Here is a 21,617-nt window from a genome sequence, read left to right as displayed (position 1 = left end):
TAGCATATCAGTTGACCTGACATGGCCCTATGGAAAACATCAGCTAAATGCAGAAATCTGTCTGAAGCCAGTATTAATTCTTCACTGCAGTTAAACTACCTCTATAGCGAGAGGTATGAGTATCAAATACCATCTACAAAAAGAAAACAAAACCTCTCATTTTATAACAAATAATAAATAATTTTATAAATATTTAATAAATAACACATAATTTTATAAAATCTGAACTCCCTCAGGAAATGAAGGAAGATCTATGAAGAAAAAAAAAAAAAAAAAAGAATTTTAAGTCTACTTTCTCCCTTTTGCTTTTCTCTTGTGGATTTGTCATAGCTAAATTAAATGCAAAGTCAAAAATAAAAATAAAAATAAAAACAAAAATACAGAAGATAACAAATATCCTTTGAGGGCTCAGCATACTCACCATGCTCTTGCTGCAGTTGCTAGTGTTCTCTGAACAAGAACTCAGGCCAAAAATATCATGTACAGAAAACACTGAAATGCTGTGATTTCATGCCTGGTGTTACCTTATGGTTTAAGTAGCTCCCTTGGCTCTTAAACTTGTAGCAATTAGAATTTCCAGACAGCTCAGTGGCAGATATTCTAGGCTCTCTCTGTATTGCAGCACTAACTGGCAGATGGCAGTCAATTTTTACTGTGAATGAATTAAATTCATTGGTATAACACGTCTATAAACCTAAAGACTTATTTAAAGTTTTCAGAATTTTTCATTCTGCCATTTATAGAAAGCTACAAAGCAACAACAGCCAGTTATGTGATGCAAGTCTCAATTTTCTGAGACTAAGACTTACATGGGCTAAAATTAATAGTAGGATATGCAATCCCTCCCAATGCCTCTGTTTCTGGAATTCATTCATATATCTTTGCACTTTTCCTCTCATTATAGATTTTTCAGCCATCAGGTTATTTACACGCAGAGTATTATCTCCTGAAGAACACTGAAATGCATTCTCTAAATTACCAACCACATGCTTGATCAGAAGAATGGAGCATCAAACAAGGGGATTGCCTGCTACATGCTCCTGATTTATCGGTACAGTTGCCAGAAGCTGGAATTTTATCAGTATTGTATCCTACATAAGGGAGACGATATACTTACTAGGAGGGCACTTAATATATCTATATGACAAAAGTTAAACAATACTTATGTCAACTTTGACAGATTCCCTTCTTATTCTGACCTAAAGTCCCTGAGGAGTGCAAGTAATAAGCACTTGGGAAAAGTCCAAGCTGTAGGGCTTCAGTGGATTTTTCACATTGTTTTAGTGAGCAGATGCTCACTTTGGAGTTTCAAGTTAAATTGTGACAATTGTTACACATTGCTCTAATATGTGTCTTTCTTCCCTGGCCACTATTAAAATTCACTTTAAAATTCACAAAGACAAATTCTGCTATTGCAATTAACTATACGTTCGCACTCTATGACTGTCTGTGTAAGAGTTGGCCAGGCAAACAAGAAGTTGGATGGCTTACAAACAAATAATTAACGGCTTTCTGCAGATGTGTCAGGACTTTTTAACCTTCTATTTCTGAATATTGATGGTTACAACCTCTATATTTCTTCTATTCTTCTTAGCCTGACTTCAAAACCCATCTATAGTGAACATATCTGATATATGAACATTGAAATATGTTTAAAATTAAATATTTGATAAAGACATAATAAACAATGTGGGGGGGGGGGGAAGTTAAGGTACAACTTAGTAAACAGAATGGGACATTGTCTCAAGTCTGAGAGCTTACCAGGCACTTTATTAAATTGTAATGCACTACTTCACAGTATTGCTTTTAAAATATGTTAACACTATATCACAGTTCCCGGCAGCATGAAGTCTTTCCAGAAAATGTGTCGTCACCATATGCAGCATATTTTACAGCCAGTATAATTTTATTTTATTATATCCAATAATATTTTCCTGAAATTCTAGGAGGTCTTCCCACAAAAGATAAGTAATGACTATATTTTAATCAGTTGGCACAAAGTCTAACCTGCCATACTGCAGAAAAAAAAATCCTTTTATTGCAGAAAACATTCCTCAATTTCATTCTGCTCATGTGGAAGAGGTTGTGAATAAAATTTTCAAGAGTGTCATTCATTACATAACACAAAACCTTTCAACTGTATAGCGTTTTAATTCTAAGACTGATTTCTACAATTTACCTCTTGACAGAAGTAGCCGAATAAAATCAGATCCTATATATTTTAGTATTAAGATGAGAAAATTTGAAAGTGATACTAAGAAAGCCTGAAATGTATGCTGTTTGTTTCACAGGTCCACAAGCATTCTGAAAAGAGCTATGCATCATCCAAGTAAAACAAAGTAATTTTCCTTTTCTTACCAGGCTTGGATTTCTGCTTTGCAGCATGCTTGTGATTGGTAAATGTTGCTGTGGAGCCCGGTACAACTACTCTTTCCTCCAAGTCAGACTCTGGAATTGTAGAACAGCCACCTAGCAGAAAAGGGAAGAGCCATAATGTGGTGTTTATGTAACAAAACGAATTCACTAACGCACAATTAAGGAAAAGAGGTGATAGACTAACTGACATGAAATCCCAAGAACATATAAAACCCAAATAACCTCAAATTAAAAATAATATTAAAAATAAAAAATAAAAAATCAGTGAAGTGAAAGAAAACTGTTACCATTGTTCAGAACTCTGACTATGCCTTAATGACTTCTTTCTACTACTTACTTTGGTTTAAAAAAAGTTTCAGTGTATCTAGCCCATAGAATATTTAAAACTGGTTACACATAAAAACTGGAAATAGCATGGTTTGTGTTAAAGATCAGATTACAGGGAACTAGATTTGTAATAAAAGTAGCTACATGTGAATGAAATAACTGTACAAAGTCAACAAACCTTATGAAGACCGTTAGCTTGACACAGAGAATGACATATGATGATATTTTTTGGATGGATAATTAAATACAGTATTTTTAATTAGTGCTAGAGATAGGCAAACATGGACACTTTCACTGTACTGGCAATGCCTTACCATCATGTGATCTTAGGATACATGGTATAATGGATTCTTTGTATTTTCTATATTGCTTTTTTTACTTCACTAGAGAACACAATGACTAGGAGCATTCTCTTCAAGCATGTTTAAACATTTATGTTTAAAATATGGAAAGGGGGACAATCTAGCAGTAGCACCACTCTAAGACAGCTGCAGTAGTGTGCAATGGAGTAGATTAATAAATAATATTTCAAAAGGGCTGTGACCAGGACTTGGGAGAAAGTGCCCCTGTTCCACAGCAAAAGCCATTGCCTTACAATGACTGTATTGCTAACAATATAATGTATTACACAGTTTGAATGCTAAGCTTGTCACATTTGTAAGCTTTTCAGTGGCTAACAATTAGTAGCTTTTGTCAGATCTAAGATTTCAAAGCAGGGAGGAACATTTTAAAACACTAGCTTTTTAGTCCTGCTTGTATGTTACCTTTTTCACCCAATATGTTTACCAAATAATTCATGTTTCTAGATCTTTTCTTTTACTATTCTGGGCAGTTCTTGCTAAAGCCTGAAATGCTGCCCAGTTATTTTAAATTAACACTTGATCAGAAACTCAATAGAGTGCACTAGACGCTAGGTTCTTGACTACAGGGAAAGGTTCACCTGCTTTCAAATTTAGCTCTTATTTAAATATTTATTTGGTCCAGGACCTAAGCTGGCATATCTTTTTCACAGTCCTCCCCGGATCACCACTCTCAAGCAAACAAGCACATGTACTTATCTACCGTATTCCGAAAGCATGTTTACAAACAGCATAAAGTCCCAATGGAGAACACAGACTTTTCTCCTTCGTGTCACAGTTTTTGAAAAGAAATGTTGAAAATATTGAAATTTTGAAAAGAAGTGTTATACTCCAAGCCCCATAACCAGTGTATCCAATTTGCAGCAGCATAGGCTGTTCTCTCCTTAAAAAGTACATTATAAAACATTTGGAAAAAAATGATATTGCTTCCTCAAGTAGGAGAGCTGCAGCATATATATATATCATATATACACTAATATATATGTTGTGTGTGTGTATATATATATAATATATATATATATATATAACTATATTCCAGATACACTCTGACAGAAAGTATAATATATATTAAGGGTTTGTGTTTGATTTAGAGAAAGCAAACCTTTTCTGTTAGAAAGGAATGTTAGGAGTGAATGTGTCAACAATGTGCAGACTCATACGACCCACGACAACTTCAGATATTTAGGGTTCCTGCTATTGAAACTGAAGGAGAAAATGGGAAATGAGGAAAATGTCTTCATATTAAAATACTTCAACGTCGGAGCAATGTCTGACATTGCATTAAATATAAACAAACCTACACCCTAAATGAAAATAAATATTAGCAAACTAATACTTCTGCTCCAATTTGCAAATTGTGAGTAAAATGTAAACTGAGATCTGATGAAATGGAAACCACTGCTTTAAAAGTCTTTTTTCATTCTTATTCCTCAGATAAAATCTACCCTATTAAACAGAAATATCTAAAGACAGGATACAGAATTAAGGTTTCTTGCACAAAAGAACTATTAAGAATGGTACCATAGATTTTAAAAGGTCTTATAACATTTTCTAACACTATGAGTGAAAACTCACCCAGTTAGTCAGCATCTACCAAATTGATATTGTGGAAATAAAATTTTTTACAAGGTTCATTCTAAAGCCTGAAATTCTGTAACATATACAGCCTTGAGAATTGATGGCTTTTGATGCCAAAATATTTCATTAGTCATCAATGCTGATAGTAACTGAGTAAGAGTCGGAAAAGGTCTGTTTGCCCTTAGTTACAACACACTGCTTGCTGAAAGGAAGCAAAACTTCCTGCTCTTAATTTTGATGTGAGAGATTTGTTACAAGTAAATCATGTCAACAGATACTATCAGAATGTACTAAGGTTAAAAGCAAAATTCATTTTTTCCATAACTTTAATTTCTTGACAGAGAATAGTCAGGAGTGAAACATTACCAGTGATAAACTATTTCACATAAAAAGAAAGTCCACACAGAATACACAGAGCAGAACTATCATCATTTCAATATTATGAGTAGCAATTATTTCTTATTTATGCAAGGATACGTATAACTGTTACATGTTAATTGTTTTTAAAATGCTGATGTTTCAGAGCTTTAGTCAATATGCTGAGCGCGATGTTCTCAGTGGATCTGGATTTTACACAGAACTCTCACTCCAAAAATTATTTACATGAATGACCAAACAAGAAAGCAATACAATAGTTATGTTTTTACTGTTTCGAGGCAATGTTGTTTACATGATCGAGACTGCCATGCCACTCCTTTTGTTGTCTTTATCTTCCAATACCAGCATTACTTTCTTACTGAAGAAAGAACTGAATCTGCTGAACTACATCCCTTAGATTGCTCCCATACCTAAGGTGAGGTAGAATGTCTGGACTCTCATCCACATCAACCTGTAGAAAAAATTGTAAGTGGTATCTGCTTCTTCCAATGTAACCAATGGTGAATTCCATTGTCTTGTTCCAGTCAACACAGGTAACCCACCCACATGATAAAAATGGACACCCTTCACAACATGCTATGATTTCCCAAAGGAAAGGAGGGGTGGGAACCATAATAGGACAATCGCAACGCTGTAAGAGCCAAAACTTTCACTAAAGAAAGTGGTAAACTTTCACTAGGCTAGAAAGGAAACTGAATAAGGAACAAATATGCTCCAGCAAATATAAGATTTACATCACAGTAGTCCAGGATTTTGTAATTCAAAAATACTTTATAATTCAGATTGATACATAACAATAGCCTGAAAAGAAACTCTTTTCTTCAGACTCTAAGCTTTTTCTAACATCATACTGCAGGGGTTCTACTGTGGGTATCTCTTCTACCTTCTCTGGTTAGAGTTTAACAGAATTCTTAATTTAAATCAGAAAAAAAAAAATAAAAAATCTTTGCATTTATATCTTTGTATAAATTTCAGAAGGTATCCACCAAATGTCTATTTTAGAAAGCATTTAAAATTTTTACCCATCTAGAGTCCTAGAAGAAGTCACAACAACAGAATCATTCATATTCATTGATAAGTAAGTGAATGGTACAAAGCAGAAAAGTAAAATATTTAAGGAAAAAAGAGGCAGGAATAAATCTACAGACTGGAAAAGATCCAAGTTGAGAAGTTCTCCAGATGTCAGTCTGTAAACAGTGCTTCATAAAATGAATTTCCCCATTAATTGTTGGCAGGAATAACATGTAGAATATGTTATTACATTTGACCCACTCTTTCCCTCCTTTCTGTGTAGCTAAATTATTCTCAGACATCACAGATATTTTATCAGTTGTGATAAATCCAAGAAGCAAGCTGTGGTCAGCAGAACTGTTTGATAGGGTACAACATGCATAAAATTACACTCAAGCTAATTGTGAACTTTGTTCACCAAAGGAAATGAGACTTCTCTTGTTTATTTTCACTACATCTGTTTTTGTAACACATTTGGTTCTTAAGTTGGAAAAAGACACCCACACCCAAAGGAAATATAAACATAATACACACCGAAAAAAAATTAAGTACTGACAGTTTTCCTACAGGTTCCTATCACCGTGTTTTTACACATTTTAATATGGCTCGAAAAGTTTAAAAACAGGAAACAAAAGTAGTATACATCTAAAGAATGAAAAGGCACTTTGAGGGAAAGACCATTTGGGTTTCCTCTTTCTCTTCCAGTCTGTCACAATCTAAACTATTCATAAAGTTTCCATTTTCCTCTGAAATTAACTCTCTTACAAGAGGCTACAGAAAGAAGAAAAAAATGCTTCCTGAGTAGTCTTTGGCAGCAAGAGATTCAAAATGTGAGCAGAAAACACAGAAGTTCTGTAAATAAGTTTTTTCATTCATGTAACATGTAATGTTTTCATCCATGTAATTCCTCCGTAACAATGGAAATAACCTAAACAGCAAAATTGTTTCATAGTGACTCCAAAACTATACACAAAACCATACTCAGTTGTGTTTCTCTGTCCAAGACATTAGAGATTGTTAGTTGTAAAACAGTTGTTCTATTACTTCTATCAATTCTACTACTTATTCTCAGAAGGAGTGTAAAACTATATCTATAGAAGAAAACACTACAACATATTTGGGAGTATGATGAGGTTCAGGGAACACCCATTCACGGACTGGGTCTGTTAGAATCCTTCATTTGAATAGTGAAATGCAAGCATATTTCCCCTGCAGCATGCAAGGAGATAGGATTTTTTTTTAAATGGTTCTCACTGAAAATGAAGACACAACAACACTTCACAGAACATCCCAGTTTTAGTTCAAGAATTTCCTGGTAAAACATAGTCACTAATTCACTAGTTCAGCTACAGATTTCAGAAGATAGCATTCAAGCCCAATAGCATGGACAACAAAACTTTGTTGTTCTTTGTGCCTGATTTGACTTAGCAAGAATCAACAAAATGATGAAACATTTCTGTATTACATTCCAGTAAAACAATAATTTAATTAAAATTTTTCGTTACTGAGGATGTACCCAAGATCACTGTAGGTCACAAAAATATATTTTCAATGGGAGTACAAAGAAGGATACCAGTCTGATGTTCTGCTCCACCCTTGTGTTACTGAAATGTTTCTTAATGAGACTTTGAGATTATAAATTCAATAGTTTATCCTATGATATGTTGCATTGCTATTGTAATTGCTACTATTTGCATTGAGAACAATGCAGAAATACTACATTAATAATTTACACCGATCATGTGTGGCTTCTACTTGAGCTCATAGCGTGTTCAAATATTTTGAACACACCTGAATTCGTAAAATCTTTACTTAGTAACTTCAGGATACTTTGGCAGTACAACCCTTTTATGGGAACAACTACGCTGTTTAAATGGCCAAATTGTCTTGGCCATAATTCCAGAATGAGGTTCAGGGCATGCGGTATGCAAGTCATATGAACAGCATTGGGAAACACGTTGCTAAAAACAGATCTAACAGCCTTTTTCATTAAAGAAACGTTACTGGACATTCAGCCAGGAACACATTCAAAATTAATATTCAGTAGTACCTTTTCTTACACAGGACGGAGAATGCAATAACACTAAACTATGTAAGGCCAATCAACATCTACCAGAAGTCATCTGTTTCTCAATACGAACAAAGGATGAATGGTAGCAGTTGTAGTTCAATCACACAAATCTGCTGTTCCTTCCAACTACCTATTCATCTGATGAGCATGGACCAGCTGAAAAATATGCTCTATGTTCCGGTGTGTGCTGGAAGAGGTAATTATTACTGAGTAGTGTGGTGCTTGAAGAATTTCCGTCTGCCTTTATATAACAGCATAAAAAATCAGCTTGTAACAAGAATTATTCAAGGGGAAGACTCACTCCTGACAAACACCATAACAATAAAAATCATTGTATTTTTTAGGAGTGTACTGCCTGACATAACACCTGGTATTTTGTTTCTGACTTGTGCTCATGTCCTTTTCCACATATTTAGTGTGCTGTTAACTGCAGCTTCCATTCAGCACAACAATACAGTTCTGTTTGTTTTTTCAAAATGCTTAAATACTGTAGTAGCAGGAGTTACATAATGTACTGTCTCCAAGGTATTTTCAGGGCACAACATTCTTCATTCAGTAATAAACAATATTTCACACTACCTTTTCTGGGAGCAAGAGAAGGAATATGCAAGGGTTTTGTTATTACTGTTTGGTTTTTTGTTTGTTTGTTCTTAATACATATATAAATTCATTTGGGGCATATAAATACATAATTATATATACATACAAGAAGGTATATATATGTGCGAAATAAATATTTTGTTCTCAATAAGACATTTTTCTAGCTCTGAAGAGCTTTTATTCATGTTTCAGTAATGCACAGTGGTAAGGTTGTTGCTAGGCATTTAGTCTTTTTGTTTTTAAACTAACTTACCTCAAAAAAAATGAATAGGTAATGTTCCCTTTCATAAACACCTTACTTATTTTCTTTTTTCTTAAAGTGTATTTTAATTAATTTCTACTTTCAATTCTGGTTTCTACATCCCAAGAGAACTCCTGAAAGTCAATGTTTGCACAGTTGCTGAAATCAGCAACTGGGAACTCCAGAGCACATTTGTTGTAAAAATGTCCACAATATTGTCTTTATAGAGTCTCTGTCCTTTCTTCAGTGTATGTAAACAGGCAGGCTAGATTTGACTGTTGTAATCTTGATATCAAACCCTACCAGTACTCAGAATTCTAAACAGTTTAGACTTTTTAATCCTATTAACAGTTGAAACACTTCTGTTTTTCCTGAAATACATATAGGAAACATTCTCTACGGTGAAGATGCATGCAGATGCATACATAAACGTTATATATTTGCACGCATAAGTATAAGCACATACAAAATTTGGTCTTATTAGTGAGGGAAGAGCATATCCTCATTCCCCACAGGCAGAAGTTGAAGAGAGTAAATCACAGAATCATTTAGGTTGGAAAAGACTTCTATGGTCATCAAGTCCAACCATTAACCTAGCACTGCCAAGTCTACCACTAAACCATGACCCTAAACACATCTACATATCTTTTGAACTCTTCCAGGGCTGGTGACTCAACCACTTCCCCGGGCAGCCTTTTCCAATGCTTCACAACCTTTTCAGTGAACAATTTTTTCCTACTATCCAATGTTAACCTCCCCTGGCATAAGTGGAGGCCATTTCCTCTTGTCCTATCACTTGGTGCTTGGGAGAGGAAACCTATCCCCACCCAACTACAACCTCCTTTGAAATACTTATAGAGAGCAATAAGGTCTCCTCAAGCCTCCTTTTCTCTAGGCTAAATAACTCCAGCTCCCTCAGCTGCTCCTCATAAGACTTTTTCTCTAGACCCTTCACCAGCTTCATGGCCTTCTCTGGATACGCTCCAGGGCTTTGATGTCCCTCCTGTAGTGAGGGGCCTAAAACTGAACACAGTACTCAAGGTGCAGCCTCACCAGAGCTGAGTACAGAGGGACAAACACCTCCCTGATCCTTCTGGCCACACTGTTTCTGATACAAGACAGGAAACTGTTGGCCTTCTTAGGCTGTCTTATATTCAGCTGGCTATTGATGAATACCCCCAGGTCCTTTTCAGTTGGACAGCTTTGTGTCTTTATGGTTTGTTTGCAGTTTTGTAAGTTCAGAGTGTTTCCAAGCATTCTGTGATACAACCATACTACAAGACCTTCAAGGTTTCTGAGACAGGTTTGGAGCAACAGACAACCATGTCCTTTCAAGTAAGCACACAGACATATTGACCTAAGAAAAGCACTGTTTACACATTTATAATGGGGAAGATGCAGGTTAGTGAGAATGGGATTTTTGCCCCAACTATGAGTATGAAATTATTAGCAGTTTCCTGACTACACAGTATTTTGGACATTTTTGACAGCCTTGATTGAACAGTAATCATTTTGAAACAGTTAATGAGGGTCTTATTCCTAATCCAGATTAGGATTTCACTGAGTGAAATCAAAGAAACAGTATTTGAGATGTATATCAATACATGGATTTCAGCAAAAATACAGGAACAAAATTTACTGATAAGAGATATACATACTGCGAATAACAGAAGACAATGGAATAATAATTGCGACTCAAATGTGGGTGCTGAAGGATATATGTTACTCAGAAAGGAACAATTAAAGTGGCAGAGTAATACTTCACAGCAGTAATGTGATGGAATACTGAAAGAGTAGTTTGTAGAATTGGTCAATTTGGAAAAGGATTGTAAAGTAGTTTAAGAGACAAACCTTCAAAATAATTACAGACCAGCAGGATCAGATCTCAACACCAACTGCAGTTGTTTTAATATTATGAGAAGAATTGATATTATCAGAAATGGTGATGCCATGGAAATGAAAGAAGCTATGATAGCCACCAGAGTAATCACAGGATTATAAGAGAAAGAAAAAGAGGCTCTAGTGTGATAACCTTGAAAAAGATGAATGCAATGCTGAGATCCACCTGAGAGAGAATGTTCTAAAGAAAGATTGAGAAAGTAGTAGTGCTACTTTCTGGGCTCAATTCTCGTTACCATATTCATGAAAGCTTTAATAAACCTGCAAAAAGTCAGTTGAAAGTTACTAAGATCATATAGGAATAAATTACCTTTTAGACATGAAGAGCACAGGATCAGTCTTGCTTAGCTAAGAGGACTGAAAATGGAACGGACTGATCTTTACCATTAATACAATTGGACAGAAATCCTTAGTGTCTGGTGAAATAAAAGACACTCTTGAAACAAGAGGGAAATGATCATAAATTAATTTTGACTTCAAATTAGAAAGTTTCTGACTACCAAGAGAGCAAGAGTTTTGAACAGCCTCTAAACAGAAACAGTGGGGGAAAATTACTGCATTTATGAATGAACTTTAATTACTTTATCGTAACGCAGAAATGGAGCTTGTGAACTGGGAATTTCTTTTCTGTCCTTCCCCCAACTCCCTCCAAATAGAAGCTACAGGGAATACTGGACAAAATAGGTTTAGAATACTAATAGATAAACCTGAAAATATCCTACTATCTGTAACTACTTAATTAAGAACACAGCAGCGATATTGCAAGACACTTAAAAACTCTAGTTCTGACAATTTGGTTCCCAAAAGTATTTGGCAAGCAAACTTACTAAATTTACATTTGGAGAGACATCTGACCATAAAATACAAAAATGCCAACTACAGAAATTAAATACAAGTGATCAAATGCATTTTTAAGAGACTAATGAGATAGCCTCTTTTTCTGCATCGCCAATATTACTTGGAAATAAGCAACTCAATGAAATAAACATCAATACAAGCATCATCCTTCAGTACTATTTGAAATGAACCCAGTAAACATCTCTTTAGCCAAGCTAAACAGCATATGAATCCTTTGATTTCCTAGACTTCTTCATAAGTGCTCAAAGCATTAAAAAAGAGAAAAATAGAGTTCTTTTTATAATGAAAAGGTTTCCTTCCATACTTGAAATGCAAACTTTGCTGTAAATGCTTATATTTCTTTCAGATATATCAAAGACAGCACATTGGTTTTGTAAATTTCTACTTTCTCATCTACAGTACCGAAATACCGGATTTGTCAATGACATGCAAGATCTGAGTTACATTCTATTTGTTTAGTCTAGCAGAAGTTTCATTTTTACTTACTGATCAACTCTATGATTTTTAATTGTACTATGAGCTAAGAATGAATCAAATCCTGGAAGCACAACACAGCCCTGAGAAAGCAGTCTAGGAGGTTTCTGGAGAGCGTGGAAGATAGCTTCCTGATGCAGCTGGTTAGTGAACCTACTAGGGGTGGTGCCCCGCTAGACCTTCTCTTCACAAACAGAGAAGGACTGGTGGAGGATGTGATTGTCGGGAGCTGTCTTGGGCAGAGTGACCACGAAATGGTGGAGTTCACTATTCTTGGCAAGGCCAGGAAGGGGACCAGTAAAACCGCTGTATTGGACTTTCGGAGGGCTGACTTTGAGCTGCTCAGGACACTAGTTGGTGGAGTCCCTTGGGAGGCGGTTCTGAAGGGCAGAGGGGTCCAGGAAGGCTGGGCGCTCTTCAAGAGGGAAATCTTAATGGCGCAGGAACGGTCTGTCCCCACGTGCCCAAAGACGAGCTGGCGGGGAAGAAGACCAGCCTGGCTGAACAGAGAATTGTGGCTTGAGCTTAGGAGAAAAAAGAGGGTTTATAAGCTTTGGAAAAGTGGGCAGGCCACTAGGGAGGACTTTAAGGATGTAGCGAGGCTGTGCAGGGACAAAATTAGGAAGGCCAAAGCTCATCTGGAGCTCAATCTGGCTTCTGCCGTTAAAGATAACAAAAAACGTTTCTATAAATACATCAACACAAAAAGGAGGACTAAGGAGAATCTCCATCCTTTACTGGATGCAGGGGGAAACTTAGTTACAAGAGATGAGAAAAAGGCGGAGGTGCTCAATGCCTTCTTAGCCTCAGTCTTTAGCGGCAATACCGGATGTTCTCTGGATACTCAGTACCCTGAGCTGGTGGAAGGGGATGGGGAGCAGGATGTGGCCCTCACTATCCACGAAGAACTGGTTGGTGACCTACTACGGCACTTGGATGTGCACAAGTCAATGGGGCCAGATGGGATCCACCCAAGGGTACTGAGAGAACTGGCAGAGGAGCTGACCAAGCCACTATCCATCATTTATCAGCAGTCCTGGCTATCGGGGGAGGTCCCAGTTGACTGGTGGCTAGCAAATGTGACGCCCATCTACAAGAAGGGCCAGAGGGCAGACCCGGAAAATTACAGGCCTGTCAGTTTGACCTCAGTGCCAGGGAAGCTCATGGAGCAGATCCTCCTGAGAGTCATCACGCAGCACTTGCAGGGCAAGCAGGCCATCAGGCCCAGTCAGCATGGGTTTATGAAAGGCAGGTCCTGCTTGATGAACCTGATCTCCTTCTATGACAAAGTGACGCGCTGGGTGGACGAGGGAAAGGCTGTGGATGTGGTCTACCTTGACTTCAGCAAGGCTTTTGACACCGTCTCCCACAGCATTCTCCTCAAGAAACTGGCTGCTCTTGGCTTGGACTGGCGCACGCTTCGTTGGGTTAGAAACTGGCTGGATAGCCGGGCCCAAAGAGTCGTGGTGAATGGAGTCAAGTCCAGTTGGAGGCTAGTCACTAGTGGCATCCCCCAGGGCTGGGTGCTGGGGCCGGTCCTCTTTAATATCTTCACTGATGATCTGGACGAGGGCATCGAGTGCACCCTCAGTAAGTTTGCAGATGACACCAAGTTAGGTGCATGTGTCGATCTGCTTGAGGGTAGGAACGCTCTGCAGGAGGATCTGGATAGGCTGCACCGATGGGCTGAGGTCAACTGCATTAAGTTCAACAAGGCCAAGTGCCGGGTCCTCCACCTGGGGCGCAATAACCCCAAGCAGAGCTACAGGCTGGGAGAGGAATGGTTGGAGAGCTGCCAGGCAGAGAAGGACCTGGGAGTGATGGTGGATAGTCGGCTGAATATGAGCCAGCAGTGTGCTCAGGTGGCCAAGAAGGCCAACAGCATCCTGGATTGTATCAGAAACAGTGTGACCAGCAGGGCTAGGGAGGTGATCGTCCTTCTGTACTCAGCTCTGGTGAGGCCGCACCTCGAGTACTGTGTTCAGTTTTGGGCCCCTCGCTACAAGAAGGACGTCGAGGTGCTCGAGCGGGTGCAGAGAAGGGCGACGAAGCTGGTGAGGGGCCTGGAGAACAAGTCCTACGAGGAGCGGCTGAGGGAGCTGGGCTTGTTCAGCCTGGAGAAGAGGAGGCTCAGGGGCGACCTTATCGCTCTCTATAGGTACCTCAAGGGAGGCTGTAGCAAGGTGGGGGTTGGCCTGTTCTCCCACGTGCCTGGTGACAGGACGAGGGGGAATGGGCTTAAGTTGAGCCAGGGGAGTTTTAGGTTAGATGTTAGGAAGAACTTCTTCACTGAAAGGGTTGTGAGGCATTGGAACAGGCTGCCCAGGGAAGTGGTGGAGTCACCATCCCTGGAAGTCTTCAAAAGACGTTTAGATGTAGAGCTTAGGGAAATGGTTTAGTGGGGACTGCTAGCGTTAGGTCAGAGGTTGGACTCAGTGATCTTGAGGTCTCTTCCAACCTAGAAATTCTGTGGTTCTGTGAAATCACAGAATCACAGAATAAACTATCTTTGGTCCAATATTGGAATAAGAAATATCCATGACATATTATTTACCATATACTCCACTGACCAAATCAGTGTTATCTTATGCTAGTTCAACCATTTATAATGTTAAAAACTCTGAGATTGATTTTTAAAATGAATTTATTCCTAGTATCACCATATTGAGACACAATCTGAGTACTTCACTGCTGTGCAACAGCCTGAAGCAATCATTATTGGCACATCTAAGACTGACACATAGGAAATAAAAATGGGACACACAGGAAATAAAAATGGGAATGACCATCATCACACAAGTTTCATATTTCTGAAACAAAAAGGCAACTTTGTCTCCTTTTGTGAAGCACCCCAAAGAGAACTGACTTTACAAAACTGCTAAGTACCTTTCTAACAAATACATGGTATTTAAAGATATGAGAAACCATGCTCCTAAAAGTCTCAAATAACTCAGGAGAATCTTGGCACTGAACTTTTCAGAGAGGAAGGAAAGACTCCACTTGGTTAATGTCATCAAATGAATTACATTCACTATAATATAATAAATATTTAGGAAGAACTATGTTCAAATCCAACCTCCTCTTTTTAGTGAAAGCAAGGTCTGTTTTTAAAACAAAAGGCTGTGTCTGAAATAAAGTGGATTTTTATATGTGAAGGCACAGGATAACATCTGTTTCATCTTCTAAAAAGGTTGACATTTGTGCTACTGTCCAACATGATAAATAGAGTGACAGAGCAAGTGGAATACAGAGATGTTCTCAATCAGCTATTTTAATGTCTTATGCTTACTTAGTTCTCTAAATCGACTCTCCGGGTTTTAAGGATCATGTTTTAGCCTGACAGGGACAAGGGATTTTAAAAATCATTTCTGTAACTGTGATAGGATACCCTGAATTCTGTGAATTCTGTTAAAGTACAAAGTGACAGTTCTATGATAAGTGTAACCCCAACCCCTTTCCTCTCTCTCTCAAAAAAAAAAAAAAAAAAAAAAAAAAAAAAGTTTTTGTTTTATTTGTACAACATTAGTACATGCTAAACAAAGTCTATGGCAAACTAAACATAAATCTTGTAATGCATAAATTAAATGAAACAATTTAGAAATCTGTACCTTGCCTTCAAGGTAGCCATAAGAAACTGTGGCTAACTGTGAATAAAAATATTAGACAAAACCTGAAACTGAAGAGAAGCATGAATTGAAGTGACTGAATTTTACAGATTACATTGCATAATCACAGCACTCAAGAAAAAAAGGACAGAAGAAGCAAGTCTAGAGTCATCCAAGTCTTCAATAAAGCAGGAAGCTCAGTTTACCATTCCATTTTTTGATCCTCATTACCCTCCCCTATGCAGGCACAAAGGTATACTTGAAGCTGTGTGATGTGTCAGATCTGGGAACTCACCTAGCTCAAAATTAACCCAACAGTAAAATGCACAAATAATTTGTTGCAAGGGAGCTCTGGAGGCCACTTAGTCCAAATCTTTGATCACATCAGGTCCAGCTAGACCAGGTTGCTCAGAGACTTACCAAATTTACTTTGTCTCCAAAATGAAAATTCAGGAACCTGTCTGGACATTCCAGTATTTGACATAACAAAGAATATTTTACCATCTTATAACTAACATGAATTCCTAGTGTTCTTACTTCCATCCACTGCCTTTCCTACTAAGATCATGCTCCTTACCTTCAAGAAAATTCAAGCCCCATCTAAGACTTCCTTTAACAAGACCTCTGTTCTTAAACATACCACAAGTTCAAAAATAACTGCAGTAACGCAACCTACATGTAAGCTTAAGATGTGTATAGTGAGGAGGACACACTCCATTCCATATAAGTGTGTGACTTGAATGCTTCTGCAATAACTACAACCAAGTGTATATTATATGGCATATGTAAAGAGACACAGATAAGAGACACAGATTTCACATACTTTGCTTTTGTGCTGGTGAGAAAGCTGTTGATGCAGGATTTTGTGAAAGAATGTCTTCCGGTGAATATGGTAGCCAGAAAAAGTTCTTGGGCATACAGCCAGGGAAGGGTGGGCTTTACCAAAGGGTCTTTAAGAGCATTTCATAACTTCAAAATGAAGTAATGCTGGGAAGGAATGGAAGTGTCAAAAAGTGTTGGGATTTTTTCCTCATTTATCTGACACAGCACAGTTTTATTCACAGGCTTGCATTGTTGCATTGTACCTTCTCTAAGTGGAGTCACAACTACATTCTTGTCAATAATCTTATCACTTAATATACACATGCTTCATAATGCATCAGTTTATGTACATGGAAAAACAACCACTGGATCTCGGTTTCAATGTTCCCTATATGATTGCAATGCAAATAATTTATGAGATTTATGTATAAGAACCTGTCACTTAAAAACTAATGTTGTCACTATCATAGTTTGAATTTAGCATTTATACACAACAGCACTTCTGAAGACAAGTCTTTCTATATTTGATTAACAACATACCTGATCTTCAATTTATCTCGAATATGCTATTATTTTCTAATGTGTAATACAGAAAAATAAACCTTTCCTTATTTGTAACGCTGAACATTTATTTTATTCCTAGGTACTGCAACCATTTTCATTTATAAATTATATTAATACCTTACCCATGACTTAAAATTGACTTTTACTTTCTAAATCCATTCTCAAACCAAGCTATTTATTTGTAAGTGTGGATATGCTTTAAGCTATTCAGTGAACTTTTCCCTATGAAGTTCCTGATTAAAATAGTGCTATTAGTGTTCCTCCCCATACTCTTCTTTCTTTAATCTTTAGCCACAGCACTAACTTATTGCGTATACTTCTCTACTTGTACATTATTTCAAGGAAACTAATTAAGTCCAAATAAAAAAACAGAAAGATAAGCCAAAGGTCATTCAACTGTATCTTGCCACCATCAAACCTCTGACTTTTTATACTGACTTCTTTTGACAGGATGTTTTAAGAAAACAGTTTAATAACATCATGAACAATTTCTTATTCCCTACAAGGTGCACAATATTTAAAGATATTCTAAACATTTTAGAATCAAATTGACTAAAAACACTAGTAAATATTATCTTCTTTATATCTTTAGATATCAGAAATATTTCATTTGAAAATTCAGTGGCACGTTTTTGGCTGATATTTTACTTTTGTCTCACTCAAGATCAACTTTTACTCTCAGAGACAGCACCAAAATTCATCCGGAACTCAGTAAGACCTGAGTTCCTTCGTTGCAAGGAATAGTTTGATGGGAGACAACTTCCAAAATAGAAAAATCTAAACATCATGCTGCCTAATTTCTTTGCATTAAAAAATGTAACAAAGCTTACTGAAGGTCTGTTGCATTCTAATTCTTCTGCTTACTCAAAATGACTGAAACAAACACACTGGAAATTTTCTTGGCTTTTTTTATTATTATTATTTTATTTTTTAACTTCCATATATAGCTCGGCTTATTAAACTTCTCACATTGAGTGACCGAAGGCCAAGAATACATATCACTGTCAAAAAAGTGTTCTCTGTTGCTTTGCTTTAATTTGGTCATGCCTACAATCTAAAGTAAAGCAGAGCAGTAGCAACCTATGTTGAGACTGAAAAAGTTTACATTAAGGATTCAGTGCTCATGTTTCAAAGGTTACTATTCTGGCCTGATCTGAAACTTCGAAAATTTTGTTCATGATTTCATATTCAACAAACAGTTCCCTACAGGGCAATGCATTCTTTCCTCCTTCTGTAATATTTATGCAAGCAGACCAGCATCTAAAATGCAAAAGATCCTTCAACACTCTACAAGTCCATGACAATATGTTACAGGATTAGAGAGCCTTGAGAAAGTTTATTTTAACTAAACAGTTATTTCAACATATGCTTATGAAGCACACGCACCCAAAGCAAAACTAAAACAATGCATGACTCAACTGAAATATTTTTTTGCTACCGGTGGACTTCCTTTAAACCCAGTTTCAGAAAAGCACATATGGGATCCTGGAAGTGTTCAGTTTTATCCTGTTTTGCAACAGAAGATTGCAAAAAAATTTACATGGGCGTAAAGGGTGAGAAGACATTATTTCCGTTCTGGCTTCTCATCTGCTATGTTCTTATGTCACCGTTAATGTAAAGCATAAAGAGAACTAATAAAGAATACCAGCACCTGAAATGCCCCAGTTGTGCCCCACCCTTCTTTAGTGAACAGAACAGTTATAGCATGGCAAACTTCTAAACTCTGTTAATGAAATTATCCCAGAAAGGCCAATACAGTGTTATCTTGCCAATTACTTGGGAATACTCCCATGCACTGACACAATATTTTATGTATACCAACCATCATTTCACAGAAGTACCTCAGGTGGTAGTAATCTTAAATAAAAAAAAAAATAAAATGATTAAATTATTGTTATTATGGAGCTCTACAGCATTTACATTAACACGCTATACTTCCTTTGTAAACAGGAAAAAAAAGTTAAAAATACTAAACAAGAAAATCCATTGACTGAGTATAGGTTTTCCCATTCCAAATGATCCAGAACTAAACGAGGAATTGGAAAAGACATTGTCTAGATAATGATTTGTCTAAATGGAGGTACTGAAATCCAGATTTAGTTTCCGTTGTGTAGTCAAATAGCCTGTAGGTGTAATATCTTTAGCTGGCACCAAGCTTAATGTTTTTTTATTGATCTGCCCATAGCTTAAGTGCACACATAAGGATATGGATTGTTAAACAATTCTTGTTATCTATCACTGATTATGGAAATATAATATGTCTTGCAGCAGCATCTGCACTTTCTCAAACATGAAATGGTACTTACAGCAGACCATTCATTTTATCCAGTGAACTCTCTAACACTTGTGGCTTATTTTGTGCACCAGCTAAATGGCAGAATTTGTTAAGCACTGATTACACGACAAACCCCTCTCTGTAGCAGCTTATGTTGTAGCAATAAAGTTATCATTAGATTATTTGTATTTGAGTTGCATTAAATGCAGCTGTAATGTACAATTACAACTGTAATTAAATTATGTTCAAATTCTTCGAATTTTTCCTCTTCTCCATGATTCTTAGCTTCTTCTCATTTGAAGAATTCAAACAAAAATAACTAGTAGGGGAAATATATTTCAATTTCACATTTTGTGGCAGCTGCTAAAGTCAGCTTTTGCAAAAGGTTTGGTAGAGCTATTAATACTACATGTCACATATTTCCTACTTAGTGCTCAGTGGGAATAAACATGAATGAATTAATGTAATTTCAATATTTTCTTTACACCTTTATCTCTGTACTTGTCATGAAGACAAGACAATAGCATTCCCATCATTGTGCCAAAGTTGTAGGGGAAAAAAAAGAGGCTTTTTATAGTACCCTAAATTTGTATTTCTTTATTCTCCCAGAATTTAATTCAGTATTTGTATTACCATGTTTACTAACACCAAATCTCTAATGAGCTACAAACAACTCCTGTATCTTCCTTTTTATCCAAACACTGAAGGAAGTCCTACCTGAAGAAGTGAATTCCAACTCTGAATGTACTTTTTAAAGTTTATTTCAGTTTTCCCATGCATTCTGATAAGTGAGTAGGTTACCACGCACTAAATGAAAATAGTTAAAACAATAACATACACTACCATCAAATAAATGAGAGAAATCTTGGCTAAAGTAAGTCAATGGAAAAACTCCCAGTGATTTCAATGGGGCCAAGATTTCACCCTTATCTTGTTGATCAAAGCAATTAGTTCACTGTTCAGAAGGATAAGACTGCTGAGCCAGATGAGAATTTCTTAATACAACCTATTATGTAGAGTCTCGATTGTATATAACTTTATAACTATTCCTTTTTCATTCTACCAAGGTAAACCATTGACTTGCCAAAAATATTACAACACAAGCAAACAGCACACACAACCAAGATCTTTCTTTCATCTTAGCAGTGAGTCAGATGGACCAAAGCTCTCCTGTATGTAACCTTACTTCTAATGTGCAAATGAATAATTACTGCTCCCTTACCATTCTTAACCAATCACTGATGTTCATACCTGCTGAAGTGGCCAGCCTGCATTAAGAAATTAAAAGTTTGATCCAAGAACTGCAGTGTTATTGTTATGGCATAGTGATGTTGCAGAAAGCTTCCTACTTTTCAGTGAACCGCAAAGCACATACCTGAAGGAATATCTTCTACATAGCATGAACGTGCATTAAAAATAGCCTAACCATGAACAGTATAACTAAACACCTCCTAATTTCTACACAGATCTTGTAATACATACTGTAACTACACTAAACAAAATGATCTCGTGGATATGCAATTCAATAGCCAAAGAGAATCAAGTTAGCCACATGAGAATCAATTTTACACTACACTAGAATACAACTCTGCTTTTAATGTGCTACAAGGACGATCTAAAATTAAGGTTCTTTTTGGCAGAAAGATACCTGTATTTTTTATTCTAAAATATAAGGGAAATTTGTTTTAAGAAGATTGTAAAACAAGCACTTTTCCCTCAATAACTAATTATATGAAATAATCAATCTGAACTCATTAATTTGCACTCCTCAGACATGGATTGTATTGCAAAGTATTTAATTTGGTCAATATAGTGCCTTTGTAGGAAAATGTCAGTTGGTTATTGCCACATGCACCATAAGAACCTGTCTTGCTTTTAGAAGGACTTTTAGATCAAAGTCCACTGGATTTTTTTTTTTATGTTCCTGTGATCCTTCTATCTATAACATATAACGTGGCCTTTGCTAGGTTTGAACATCTAATTACTTTATTATAAGATTGTGGTTTGACTCCACCTTATATTACTCCATAGAATTTCCTTCTTCTCAGCTGTTTACAGTAGAAAGTAATCAGACCCAGGATATCTAACAATTTACTCCATTGACATTAATTTCCTGCTCAACTCCTAACTGTCACATTATTGCCTGCTTTATCAATCACTTGATTCATATGATAATCTC

At 36.7% G+C, this 21,617-nt stretch overlaps 1 protein-coding gene across 7 annotated transcripts in view; it reads right to left on the bottom strand.

Moving 5' to 3' along the window:
* Window positions 1-21,617, bottom strand: part of BBS9 (Bardet-Biedl syndrome 9) — a 320,473-nt gene that overhangs the window by 119,086 nt on the left and 179,770 nt on the right. For 5 of the 7 annotated variants that reach the window (XR_014689911.1, XR_014689912.1, XM_084510492.1 and 2 more), the window contains one exon: window positions 2,359-2,469. The exons of 1 other annotated variant lie outside the window; for it this stretch is intronic. Coding sequence is in view for 4 of the 6 variants with exons in the window: in XM_084510492.1 (XP_084366618.1) it covers window positions 2,359-2,469 (111 nt within the window). In the remaining 2 variants the exon portion in view is untranslated. Of the gene's footprint in view, window positions 1-2,336; window positions 2,470-21,617 lie in introns of all 7 variants that reach the window. One more of the 7 variants, XM_084510494.1, reaches the window with a different exon arrangement.

The sequence above is a fragment of the Aythya ferina genome (assembly GCF_964211825.1).
Source record: "Aythya ferina genome assembly, chromosome: 2".
Lineage (NCBI taxonomy): Eukaryota > Metazoa > Chordata > Aves > Anseriformes > Anatidae > Aythya > Aythya ferina.
Note: the sequence above shows the minus strand (reverse complement) of the source record. Positions and strands in the feature narration are given on the sequence as shown.